This window comes from Somniosus microcephalus, chromosome 6 (assembly GCF_052327205.1).
Source record: "Somniosus microcephalus isolate GS21.2 chromosome 6, FLI_Smic_1.0, whole genome shotgun sequence".
NCBI lineage: Eukaryota > Metazoa > Chordata > Chondrichthyes > Squaliformes > Somniosidae > Somniosus > Somniosus microcephalus.
This window is the reverse complement of record NC_140992.1, coordinates 114,667,210-114,680,783: the sequence shown is the minus strand read 5'-3', so window position 1 is coordinate 114,680,783 and position 13,574 is coordinate 114,667,210. Positions and strand designations below refer to the sequence as shown.

Sequence of the window (13,574 nt, the reverse complement as noted above, 5' to 3'; positions counted from 1 at the left end):
CATCAAACACTCCCAGGTCAGGTGCAGCATGAGTTAGATACAGAGTAAAGCTTCCTCTACACTGTCCCATCAAACACTCCCAGGGCAGGTACAGCACAGGTTAGATACAGCGTAAAGCTTCCTCTACACATTCCATGGTTGAGCTACTGGAGCACCTGTGGAACCAAACCCCAGTCTGAGTCAACAGCTGCTGAAAAGGAGGGGAAGGGACCAAATAGTTAGAGAAATGCACACATTGTATGATACAGTACTCACACTCACACAAATGTAGGAAGTGCAACAAACAGCTCTATGAGAACAGGATCTTTATTAAGTCACTAACCTACATCACATGCACACAATAAAACGTCAAGTTACATTAACAAGCAGTGTTATTACACATAGAGATGTGCTGCCAATCACAGCGGGTACTGTCATCTCTCAACACTTGGCGGAGGGCTGCCGTTTGGTGAATGGGTGAATCATTCAGTGCAGCCCTCCAACCAACACACCTTCCTCTGGGTTAAGAGAAAGACTCTCCCACAACAACCAACTCAAGAAAGAAAGCCCCCCCACAATAAATACATTTTAAGTGGGTTGAAAAATCCAGCTTGTGGCAACCATTTCTGGGCAAGAGAGAAAGACTAGAGAAACATTGATGGAAAGGGGTACAAATCTGTGAATTCTTGTGCCAAATATTTGAATATTACAATCCTTTTTCCACTTTCTCTTTCCCTTTCCAATTTGCTTTCTTTCTTCCCCCCAGTTAGGTCTCTCGCACTACAGGATAGCCCGGCCAAGTTGGCTCGGGCTCGGCAGGCAGTGTTCTGCCTGGAGGCATTCAAGAGCTTCCCAGGGTTGACTCGACCACTGTCATTCTCTCTCCATCAGGAAACTCTTGGTTTTCACTCACTACAACACAGGGAATCATACAGCACAGAAGGAGGCCATTCGGACCACCGTGCCCTTTGAATATATATCCAATTCCCTTTTGAAAGTTATTGAATCTGCCTCTACCACCCTTTCAGGCAATGCATTCCAGATCACAACTCGCTGTGTTAAAAAAACTTCTTCTCATCTCTTTTGCCAATTATCTTAAACCTGTGTCCTCTGGTTATCGACCCTCCTGCCAGTGGAAACGGTTTCTCCTTATTTGCTCTTTCAAAACCCCTCATAATTTTGAACTGCAGATTTTGTTTTAAAGTAATATTTTAAACTGAACATCAACCATTGTCACTGCATTCCATACAAGAACTTCCACAGTGTGCACTGTCCCCAGTGACCAGCAGCCTGCTAAAAGTGCCTCAAGACCTGCTCTCTGGCATCACCGATGCCCAAAGACAACAACAACTTGCATTTATATAGCACCTATAGTAAAACGTCCCAAGGCGCTTCACAGGAGCGTAATCAAACAAAAAATTGACACCGAGCCGAAGGAGGAGACATTAGGATTGGTGACCAATAGCTTGGTCAAAGAGATAGGTTTTAAGTTGCGTCTTAAAGGAGGAGAGCGAGGCGGAGAGGTTTAGGGAAGGCATTCCAGAGCCTAGGACCAAATAGCTGATGGGCCAGCGGAAACCACACAACTGGATAACTCAACCCACCATAGCTCTCAGACATCCAGAGCACACTGTAAGAATTCTATGTAGTGGTATATTATTATTTAAATCAATTTTTCTATACATTTCATAGTTCTGATCAAGTTTAAAAAATGCTACACTACTCTGGATTCAAATACAGTTTGTTTATATCCAGCTCGCACTGTACAACATAAGCATATTACAAAAGTAAAGCATTTTTCTGTCTCCAGGACAACCCAAATATTACAAAAATAACACAACCACTTTACAATTATTTAATTACAAAAAAGGTATGCCAGCTACTTACAGCATTAAAAATGTGTCATTCAGACGGAAAACCATTCACTCACTGCTCCTGACATACAAACTCAAAACTGCTGCTTCCCTTCCATGAAGCAGGTCAGGTCCCCACCGAACAACTACACTCACTGTGAAGGTCTGTGCGCTCCACGTAGAAAATCACCAATATTCGGGGGGGGGGGGGGGGGCGGGCAGGGGCTGGTTACAGGGTGAAATATAACCAAGGGGTTCAGATGGTTTGTATATAGAATAATGGCTAGAATCTAATCAAGGGGCCCAGGTTTTATAATAAAACATATAAACAGGAGCTTTTAATGTTTCTGAACCTCTTTGATTGGGGTCACAGCTTTAAAAGCAGCTAGTGTTTGCTGCTGCTGCAACGCACACTATCTTAATTTTGTGTTTTCAGATAATGCACGGGAGGGTCTGGTCGCAGGACTGTCGGTGGATTTAGCAGCTCCAGCCGCGCTGTGCGTCACCGACAGTCAATCATACAGTTTTTATTGTGATGGCAGATTCTCCTTGTGGATCACGCATCAGCCAGACAGAATGCACTCAGCAATGTGCAGTTCACTCAGCCGACAGTGAGTGATCAGAAGAGGTCCCCCACACCCTCTCCTCCTGTATGGCTGGTACAGAGCAAACCTCAATTAGATGGCAACATTCACGCTAAAGAACGGACTTAAAGAATAAATAGATTTTGTTAATAAAGGCATAGCTTACAACAAAAAAAACCGTATAAATACTTAATAATTTCATGCAATCCTGAGCTGGTGACGGGTATGGCTGCTCATACAAGGGGCGGTTTCTCTGTTAGCCGTGGCAGATTTGCTTTCAGTTCAGGGTCCCAGCTGTCCTAGGCAACTGCAGTTATTAGTCAGACTCCGGCTGGTCTCATGGTCTATGAGTAAAACCTCTTCTGCCACATCTCGCCGCTTGATGAGGAAGTCACAGCGAGATCTCAGTAATACTTTTCTATCACACCACTCTGTGGAGAGTTTGACTGTAGCAGAGTTTTCGCTTTCACCTTGACCTTTGCTCTCAGCCTCCATCGTTGGCAGATATGAGGAACACTGGGAGCCAAGTCACTGTAAAATTTTCAGTTGTGAGTTGCATATCTGAGTCATTGGGTTACGCCAGGAACATAAACACGATTAAAAGCAGCTAGCGGTGTCCGTCACAAGGGCTGGAGCGATGACTAAGTGGCATTAATGTCACCCTTTTCTTGTCCAATTTCCCTCTGTCCGTCTCCCTTTTTCTGTATTTCTCTCTTTCACACTCACCTCAGCACCTGTCTGGCTGTAAGAAATAGGAGCAGGAGTAGGCCATTCGACCCTTCGAGCCTGCTCTGCAATGGGACTTCCAAGAGTCTCACTGGTAAGCAAGAGAAATCAATGCCTATATGGAAGCAGGGCCATCCTGGCATTCTGAGCAGCTGTGAAAGCCCCTTATTAAATCAATGAGCCTAGGATGAGCTACTATCTATCTTTGGTTGAGCTCAGAAACAAAGCAGATCCCTGGCATATGAATAACATCACACCCTTTCTTTCCCTGCCTCTAACGTATAGTGCTTTCAGCTCCATATTTCTGTCCTCTCTGGCCCTGTGTGTCCTGTCACAGCCCCATGCACGCCACTAACCCGCTCCACTGATTGGCTGTTCATCTGCAGTGAGGGACCCACCCCACTGATTGGGTGTTCACCTGGGCTGAGGGACCCACCTCACTGATTGGCTCCTTGTCTGGACCAAGGGACCCCACCCACTAACTAGCGGGGAATTTTATTCCTAATTAGGAATTATTTCCTCCCATGACAATTTTTCTTTGGTGAACAAAAACATGATTGACGCAAGACTGGCTGCTCACTGTGGCTGCTGTCTCACGAGAATAACATTTCCAGTTGGCCCTCGTGACCTATTCCTTCATACTCTGGCTTCACTCCTTTACACACCAATGCAATGCTTATGCTGAGGCCAGCTCTCAGAATCCACCCCGTCAATAGTATCTCCTCAAAGAACTGTGGGGTATGTCAGCTCTCCAACCCTGGCTCGCTCAGCCAGCAGTGCTCGCTGATACACTGGAACATAGGAGTAGGCAGCGAAACATATTATTTACAAACAGTCCTTGGACTTAACATGAAAAAAAATGAAACTATTACATATATTAAAATGCATCAAATAATTAATTCAGTTGAAGAGCAGGAAAAATTGAAATTACCAGCAGACCCAACAAAGTGCATTCTGGGCGATTCCTTGATGGAACTGGAGGGCTGGGGAAAGGGGCAGGAGGGTGATGGGTCACGGAGTGAAGGCCGGGACACACACTTCCTGCTGGATGCAGGCACTAGGTAATCCACTCAGATAAACACAGACACTAACTGGGCGAGGTTTCTGCCGTACATGTTTTCGATCGGCAGCGGACATTTTAAACGCTTCACAATCGCGGTGAACGTGCACGAGCTACGCAAGCTTTCCGGGCTGACTGGGAGGATAGTCCGACTGGATTATCCAAGATTTGTTGGCTTTTTCCCCGGTTTCATAAATTTCTGGCACATCCTTGTTTCCCAATGTTTAATTAATCTTACTTAACAGAAGAAATAGCTTAAAAAAATAAAGATATTTAAAAAAAAAAAGATCTGTGCACAAACCAGGACTGTCAATGTCTATTCCACCTCTCACCCACCCCATCCCAATCACCTATTTTCATCCAGCTTTTAAACCCAAAAGTCCCTTGAATCACTTTTCAACCTGTGTCGTCCTGGTTTTACAAATCTGAAAATCCAGACAGTTAATTCTAAAGTTCCCGGTGGCGCAGGGTTTTATTAAACATTATTGCAATTTTAATTTTCTTTTAAAATTCTCCCATGCAGGGTCAGGAATCGAATGCAATAATCGAGTGATTTGGAGTAAATTGAAATGATTTAGGTTTGATTGAGATACCATACGTTAGATCACAGAATGCCGTGAAGCTAACTGGTCCATTAATCCTTTAAACTCCTGAAACTTCTAAACATTTAAACATTTTTGCAAAATTACCCTTAGATTGTGTCTTCCACTATGTTGAAGTGCTGGAAAGACCTTGGGTAGATTTGGACTTTGCCCGATAGTGCAAAATGGGTGATAGCGAATCAGCAGCCTGTTTTACATCGCTCTCCATTTTTATTTCCATTGACCTCAGTGGAAATAAAACTATGTCATCACTATCATCTGTGTTACACCATCACACAAGGTCAAGGTCTACCCCCAATGTGTGTGGATGTGAGCCAAAGACTGGATCAGGCCTGGCAATAATACACTCAGCCATGGCCTGCCAACACTCACTGTTCTCAGCTGGTAAATGAAGAATGGTCTCTTCGGTGAGAAGCCACAGGACTACTGGTACCTGCATACCCACACCCCACTCGCAGTTAGTGCTTTCAGGAGGCAAAGGGAGAAACCTTTAGAAGCAAAAGGGAATGGCAAAGGGACACGTTTAGTAAATGCTACAGTGGAATGTTCTTCTGTAAGGGACATTAAAATCTTACATTAACATGGCGGAGGATTAAAGCTCACTCGGGTGGTGCAGTGACGCAGGGTCTAAGTGCACAATCAGATGTACAAGGGTTGACAGTCAGCTCCACACTTAACCCTTTTCCTTTCTAGCTTCTAAATCTTTTTTTTCTCTCCCTGTTAGTATGTCCCGTTACATACTATATACTCTTCTTCTTCTTCTTCTTCTTAGGCAGTCCTTCGGAACCGAGGATGACTTGCTTCCTCATTAAAAATGAGTTTGCAGGTGACTGATGAGTCCAATGCGGGACCTACAGTCTCTGTCACAGGTGGGGCAGACGGTGGTTGAAGGGGCGGGTGGGTGGGGTGCTTGGGTTGGCGTGCGCTTCTTGTGCTGCCTGTGCTTGGCTTCCGCTTGCTCCTGGCAAAGAGACTCGAGGTGTTCGGCGCATTCCCGGATGCTTCTCCTCCACTTTGTGCGGTCTTGGGCCAGGGATTCCCAGGTGTCGGTGGGGATGTTACACTTTTTCAAAGAGGCTTTGAGGGTGTCCTTGAAGCCTTTCCTCTGCCCACCTGGGGCTCTCTTGCCATGTCAGAGCTCCGAGTAGAGCGCTTGTTTTGGGAGTCTCGTATCGGGCATGCAGACAATGTGACCCGTCCATCGGAGCTGATCGAGCTTGGTCAAAGCTTCGATGCTGGGGATGTTGGCCTGAGCAAGAACACGGACGTTGCTGCGCCTATCCTGCCAATGGATTTGCAGGATCTTGCAGAGGCAGCGTTGGTGCTACCTCTCCAGTGCTTTGAGGTGCCTGCTGTACATGGTCCATACTATATACACATTACTGGGGAATAATTGACACAGTATCTAGCCAGGGTATATATACATGGTATATATAAACCACACATTGTATATATATATTACTGGGATATAACCCGCTCAATGGGATATATATATATATACACGGTATATAACCGACACGGTCTCTACACTGTATGGGAAATAACCCATACATGTGAACCTCAATGAACTTAACCACTGTTGGATCTATGATCCGAGGCCAAAAGTCCAGTTAGATCTCACAACCCAATTTTCAGAAGTGTAACTGTGGGTTCCAGGGGTCAAAGTGAAGCAGCTGAGGTACTGCCTATGGGGCGTTCTTTGTAAATATCAACACCGCGGCAGCGCTCATTACACAGCGAGCTGACTAATCCGATCACTTTAGATCTGTTCTCATGGTCTCTGGCTGGAAAGTGACAACTCATTGGGTATATGAGTGTGATCGACTGAACAGTACGTGTCCCCAATCTGCCCGCACAAATCCTATTGGCATCAATAATTAAGACAATGAAACTCAGAAGACACGGGCTCTGGGGACTAATACGAGCCGCTCTCGGTGACAGCCAGCACACCCTCATACACAGATGGATTACAAGCCCACCCACTGCCACTCTTGTCGAAGAGGCTGGTGCATTCCCAGAATGCAGCTGCAGCAATCCCCGGTCCGAATGGCGCTGTGCATCATCTCTGTGGTCGGAGAGACGTGCTAGAAGTTGGTCAACTCGTTTTCAACGAAGCAAAGACTGTTACAGTGCGCTCGAGGACATGAAAAAGCGCTAGAGACACGAACTGGGAGGAGTGCATTCTGACCTCAACATGTGGGATCACCTCACTGAGCCTGGCCCTCTGGTCCTGATGCTCCTCGTAACTCAAGGCAACCAGCGCTGAGGTCTCATGCAGTCTATATCATGATTTCTATTGAGTCATGTCTAGGGGTTAAAGTGTTTGCTCATCATAGACCTCAATAAAGACTAAGTGGTGAAAGAAGACGACATTAACTAGGGGCCCTTCTACAAGAAGCTACCTGCACAGCTCCACTTTACTGCAGTGAGGCCACATAGCAGCCACTGATTGGCATCAAAGTGACATAGACGCTCGGATGTGAAGGCCCCAATCCTGAGCTTGGACAGAGCTTCGGCCTCTATGATTCCAAGGCCCCACCGACCAAATCAAACAGAAGGTTTCCGCTTGGATTTCCCACTCCCGGACTTTGTTTCTGAACCTCTAGCTATGTCAGAAAGGGAAAAGGTTTTATTGTATTTTTTTAAAAAACAATTACCTTCTGGAGGACAGATGGTATTGGATCACAAGATATTACGTCGTGGCACTAAACGCGCCACTCGCAGTCCAGTACCCAGCCATGGTTATCTGAGGGATGCGGGAATATGTGCAAATGGCATAACTTTGCCTGCAATGCCACAGCTTTGGTATGCTTATCGCTGGGAGCTCAACATACAACAAGAAAGAGATTGTTGATCTATAACTCTATCATTGTAATAAAAATTTAAAAAACAAGGCTCAATGTTTTGAAGAGTATGCTACAGTAAAACGATTGTCTAATATAGAACCTGCAGAGGTCAACTCTGTCCCTCGACAGGAAGTTATAGTGTGGTTGTGTCTCTTTGCCACTCAGCTTTGGGTGGGTGCTGGAGATCCCTGGCTCAGGGCCTGTATTTCTCATTGTATCTGTGGATTGTCACACAGCCATGGTAGGAGATGGGCCTGGGCATGGCGGCCATTGCTGTGATGATTCCCGTGGCTGGGTCGTAGCACGTGATGGTGTCAGTGGCCTCTCCGGTTTCCTTTCTGCCGCCCAGGATGTAGATCTTGCCGTTACACACAGACATGCCACAACTCTCCTGCATGACACAGAAAAAAGAACTTGCATCAGAAACAAGCCTATACCTTTTGGTATCTGCATTATCTGTTACTGGGGTAACAGTGAATGAGTCAACAGGGTTATATAGTCTGATTTTTGCAGCAGTTCTTATCATTCCATCTTCCTGTAAGAGTAATTTCTGATGACATCATTGTGGTAACTGACTCCCAACTGGACATTGGAGTTCCTGAGCCAGACAGTACCAGTAGAGACACAGTCAGTAACACAGGGTGCTGGGGGAGAGGTTACTGAGTGACAGTGTGAGGGAGCTGGATTAACATCAGTGGAGATAGAGTCAGTAACACAGGGTGCTGGGGGGAGGGGTTACTGAGTGACAGTGTGAGGGAGCTGGATTAACATCAGTAGAGATACAGTCAGTAACACAGGGTGCTGGGGGGAGGGGTTACTGAGTGACAGTGTGAGGGAGCTGGATTAACATCAGTGGAGATAGAGTCAGTAACACAGGGTGCTGGGGGGAGGGGTTACTGAGTGACAGTGTGAGGGAGCTGGATTAACATCAGTAGAGATACAGTCAGTAACACAGGGTGCTGGGGGGAGGGGTTACTGAGTGACAGTGTGAGGGAGCTGGATTAACATCAGTAGAGATACAGTCTGTAACACAGGGTGCTGGGGGGAGGGGTTACTGAGTGACAGTGTGAGGGAGCTGGATTAACATCAGTAGAGATACAGTCAGTAACACAGGGTGCTAAGGGGAGGGGTTACTGAGTGACAGTGTGAGGGAGCTGGATTAACATCAATAGAGATTACAGCTTGCCATAAACAGAGGGACAACCAGTAAACCTAAGAAAAGAGTATATACAAATTATACGAATGTATATTTATACACTCAGGGATATATCTGTTTATACACTGTATGAATAGATCTGCGTTTATGTGTTCAACCATAAATGTTTTTCGATGCTTTGGCAACATAAGATGTACCTTATCATGCCAATAAAGCGATTTGGATTGAAAAAATTGAATTGATACAGTCAGTAACACAGGGTGCTGGGGGAGGGGTTACTGAGTGACAGTGTGAGGGAGCTGGATTAACATCAGTAGAGATACAGTCAGTAACACAGGGTGCTGTAGGAGGGGTTACTGAGTGACAGTGTGAGGGAGCTGGATTAACATCAGTAGAGACACAGTCAGTAACACAGGGTGCTGGGGGAGGGGTTACTGAGTGACAGTGTGAGGGAGCTGGATTAACATCAGTAGAGATACAGTCAGCAACACAGGGCGCTGGGGGGAGGGGTTACTGAGTGACAGTGTGAGGGAGCTGGATTAACATCAGTAGAGATACAGTCAGTAACACAGGGTGCTGTAGGAGGGGTTACTGAGTGACAGTGTGAGGGAGCTGGATTAACATCAGTAGAGATACAGTCAGCAACACAGGGTGCTGGGGGGAGGGGTTACTGAGTGACAGTGTGAGGGAGCTGGATTAACATCAGTAGAGATACAGTCAGTAACACAGGGTGCTGGGGGGAGGGGTTACTGAGTGACAGTGCGAGGGAGCTGGATTAACATCAGTAGAGATACAGTCAGTAACACAGGGTGCTGTAGGAGGGGTTACTGAGTGACAGTGTGAGGAAGCTGGATTAACATCAGTAGAGATACAGTCAGTAACACAGGGTGCTGGGGGAGGGGTTACTGAGTGACAGTGTGAGGGAGCTGGATTAACATCAGTAGAGATACAGTCAGTAACACAGGGTGCTGGGGGAGGGGTTACTGAGTGACAGTGTGAGGAAGCTGGATTAACATCAGTAGAGATACAGTCAGTAACACAGGGTGCTGTAGGAGGGGTTACTGAGTGACAGTGTGAGGGAGCTGGATTAACATCAGTAGAGATACAGTCAGCAACACAGGGTGCTGGGGGGAGGGGTTACTGAGTGACAGTGTGAGGGAGCTGGATTAACATCAGTAGAGATACAGTCAGTAACACAGGGTGCTGTAGGAGGGGTTACTGAGTGACAGTGTGAGGAAGCTGGATTAACATCAGTAGAGATACAGTCAGTAACACAGGGTGCTGTAGGAGGGGTTACTGAGTGACAGTGTGAGGAAGCTGGATTAACATCAGTAGAGATACAGTCAGTAACACAGGGTGCTGTAGGAGGGGTTACTGAGTGACAGTGTGAGGGAGCTGGATTAACATCAGTAGAGATACAGTCAGCAACACAGGGTGCTGGGGGGAGGGGTTACTGAGTGACAGTGTGAGGGAGCTGGATTAACATCAGTAGAGATACAGTCAGTAACACAGGGTGCTGGGGGGAGGGGTTACTGAGTGACAGTGTGAGGGAGCTGGATTAACACCAGTAGAGATACAGTCAGTAACACAGGGTGCTGTAGGAGGGGTTACTGAGTGACAGTGTGAGGAAGCTGGATTAACATCAGTAGAGATACAGTCAGTAACACAGGGTGCTGTAGGAGGGGTTACTGAGTGACAGTGTGAGGGAGCTGGATTAACATCAGTAGAGATACAGTCAGCAACACAGGGCGCTGGGGGGAGGGGTTACTGAGTGACAGTGTGAGGGAGCTGGATTAACATCAGTAGAGATACAGAGATGTTCAACTTCAGCAGCCTCCTCGCACAATGATCTCAGTAACAAACTCAAAACAAACAGGACGGGAGAGGCATTAATAATTCACTACAGCTCTTCAGGCTGATTCAATAGCTGTTATTGAAGGCACTTTGTTTCTTTCTATTCCTCAATGGCTCTCTCTATCTGACCATCTGTTTGTCTGTCCATCACTCTGTCCCTTCCTCTGTCCGTGCATGTCTCTCTTTCTTTTCCTCTCTCACCCAGTCTTGCTGGCTCTCCTTCCCACAGATATAAGCCTAGACAGTCAATGTTGAGAAGACTGATCGACTGAGGCCCAGCCAGATCTTGCCCTCACCTCACAGCCGTGACATCTTTCTGCAAACCATGCACTGCAGCTTGTCAGTCACATTCTCAAAGCACTATCTGTGCCACATAATGTACAATAACTGCAGAATATTAAAAGAATTGACTTGCAGTTAAATTCATGTTTGTATCTTGCGATTGGCGTTCATGTCATCTGAAATTTGTTTTCTATTTACGTTCGCGTCTTCCAGCATGGATCCCTGGCTCGTGATCAAATCAGCCGTGGCTGATTTTCCGCTCCCTAACCCAGGAATTTGGGCTGCAATTTTCTGTTTCAGCATTCCTGGTACATGCTGGGAGCAGATATTGGGAAACTCTGCAACCCTCAGCCCTTGATATTCTTAGTGTTAAAAGGAATAGTTGGAAAATCACAGGCAGGAGGTGCCGAATTTCCTGCTTTACGCTCCCAGGATTCACCACAAACACTAAAGCAGAAAATGCCATCCACCGAGCCCAGTTCTGTTGCCCCTGCTGCCACCAGGCTGAAACCAGCTAATTCAGCACAGAAGGACAGAACGGAGACCATCCCACCCTGTATGGAGCAGCAGTACTTTTCTATTTTGGACCATTTTAGGAACAGCGAGATCAGGTGACATGGTGGGCACATTCACAGTGCCGGTGCTGAGGAGGGGTTGCCGTGGTTACCTGTCTGCTGAAGGTATTCACCACATGCATCCAGTAGTCCTCGACTGGATCGTAGCAGAAGATGGACTTGGTCAGACCCCCGGCCACGTACATAAGGTTGTTCAGGGACACTGCGGTGATGCACCGTTTAGCAATGGGAATGGACGCTCGCAGCAGCCAAACATTAGTGGTTGGGTCGTAACACTGAACCTGTCAGAGAGGAACAGGGAAGTCAATAAATACACAGGTACACGTATGGGTACTGTAACAAACATGAAAATACATACAGAGCTATTGCAACAGACACATGAATAAATATATGGGTATGTAACAAACATGAAAACATTCACAGACATTGTAACAAATGTGCAAATGCATATAGGTATACTGTAACAAGCAGGTGAAAACACACACGGGCATTGTAACAAACACATTAATGTTTACACAGGTACAGTAACAAACGTATGACCGCATACTGCAACACTTCATTTTGTAATATGTGCATTTTGCAGCAGGAGTCAGTGGATAGTGATCAAGAGTAGGAACCCTGGCTGATTGTCTACTCCTAGCCTAAGGGCATTGAGGACACTTGTAGCAACCCCATTGGAAGCGCCCAGTCTAAGATTGGCTAACAATAGAGACTGGGGATGAAACCTGGGGTGCTCTTGGCCTTCAAAGCTTAGTACCACAACGCTTGGTGCCGTTTTCCACATTGTAATAACTTATCAGAGAATTCCTTTGTAGCTGTTGGTAATTACCAGTGCTCATGATTTTCTTTGCATTAATGGCTGTAAAACGCGAGGGTGGTGTGCCTGCGATTTCCTGGCTGGTACAGCGAGCAGCTCAGGCTCACCGGCAACAGCGCAAACTCGGAAAGTCAGCTCCAGTGACTGTGACAGGTTACTGAAGAGAGTGTGGAGGAGAAAACAGCACCTGTCCACACTGGGGTAATAGAGGGGCGATTATAGAACCTATTACAGGACTGAGCCACAAAGACCAGAAGGTCACTGGATTCATCCCTGGTCTTTACTGGGTCAGTTGATGTCAGCTGATTATAGCAGTACACTTATTACAATTTGCTTCATTATCCTTGGGTACTGGAAGGGGAAAAATCAGCCAGAGGTGTCAATCCGTGATCACTGTCTCTCCTGCTAAATATTGTGAGTGTGTTTGCGTGTGAGACTGTGTGTGTGTGTGCGCACATGTGTGAATGTGTGGGTGAGTATGAATGTGTGAGTGTGTGTATGTGTGTGAGACTGCGCATCTATACGCATCTGAGTGCGTGTGTAAGTGTGTGCATGCGCGATTGCATGTGTGTATCTGTGTAAACATGTGTGTGTGTAAGTCTAGACTTGGGCATGAAAATAAAAAATTAGAAAGATAAAATAGTAATACATCAAACACCCAATGCACGAGGGGCATATGCTCAGTCACATGCATGCACAGCCCTTTAAACACAGAGCGGCTCTCTCCCTGTTTGATACGTACCTTATCAGAGCATGTGTTGTCATCAGGCCCTCCTCCAATCACAAAGAGCTTACTGACACAGCTGACGACAGCCGGGGAGCTGACCGCTTCCTTGAGTGGCGCAACCTCCACCCAGCGGTTGGAGAAAGAGTCGTAACATTCTACGCTGCTCAGTCGATTCTGACCGTCATAGCCTCCTACAGCATACACCTGGAGCAGGGCAGAGCAAAGGAAAACTGCTCAAGTCACCAGAGAACTTTTCAAAGTAGCTTTCACCAGAAAAAAATGAGGGAATCCAGGCCGTGGCTCTTTGCCTCAAACCTCAATTTCCATTTCAGGCGCGATCGGAAGTGTTTCAAATGATTGTACGGTATAAACCTACAGTTATTAGCAAATCTACAGCACTTTCTGTTGGATGCACTCAGAAAATTAGGCCAAGGTTTTTCACAGCTGCAATGGCCAGGCCCTGAATTCCCCCCATTAAAGTGAATGGGCGGGAAATGGCGGTCAGGTGAAGCC

The 13,574-nt window shown here is 46.4% G+C and overlaps 1 protein-coding gene across 1 annotated transcript in view; it reads right to left on the bottom strand.

Annotated features, from left to right (window-relative positions):
* Window positions 1-288: 288 nt before the first annotated feature.
* The window catches only part of klhl24a (kelch-like family member 24a), a 35,093-nt gene continuing 21,807 nt past the window's right edge, over window positions 289-13,574 (bottom strand). The window contains exons 5-7 of the mRNA XM_085990722.1: window positions 13,077-13,265; window positions 11,610-11,798; window positions 289-8,041 (exon numbers count right to left, since the gene is read on the bottom strand). Of these exons, the coding sequence (XP_085846848.1) occupies window positions 7,844-8,041; window positions 11,610-11,798; window positions 13,077-13,265 (576 nt within the window). The 3' untranslated portion in view covers window positions 289-7,843. The remainder of the gene's footprint in view (window positions 8,042-11,609; window positions 11,799-13,076; window positions 13,266-13,574) is intronic.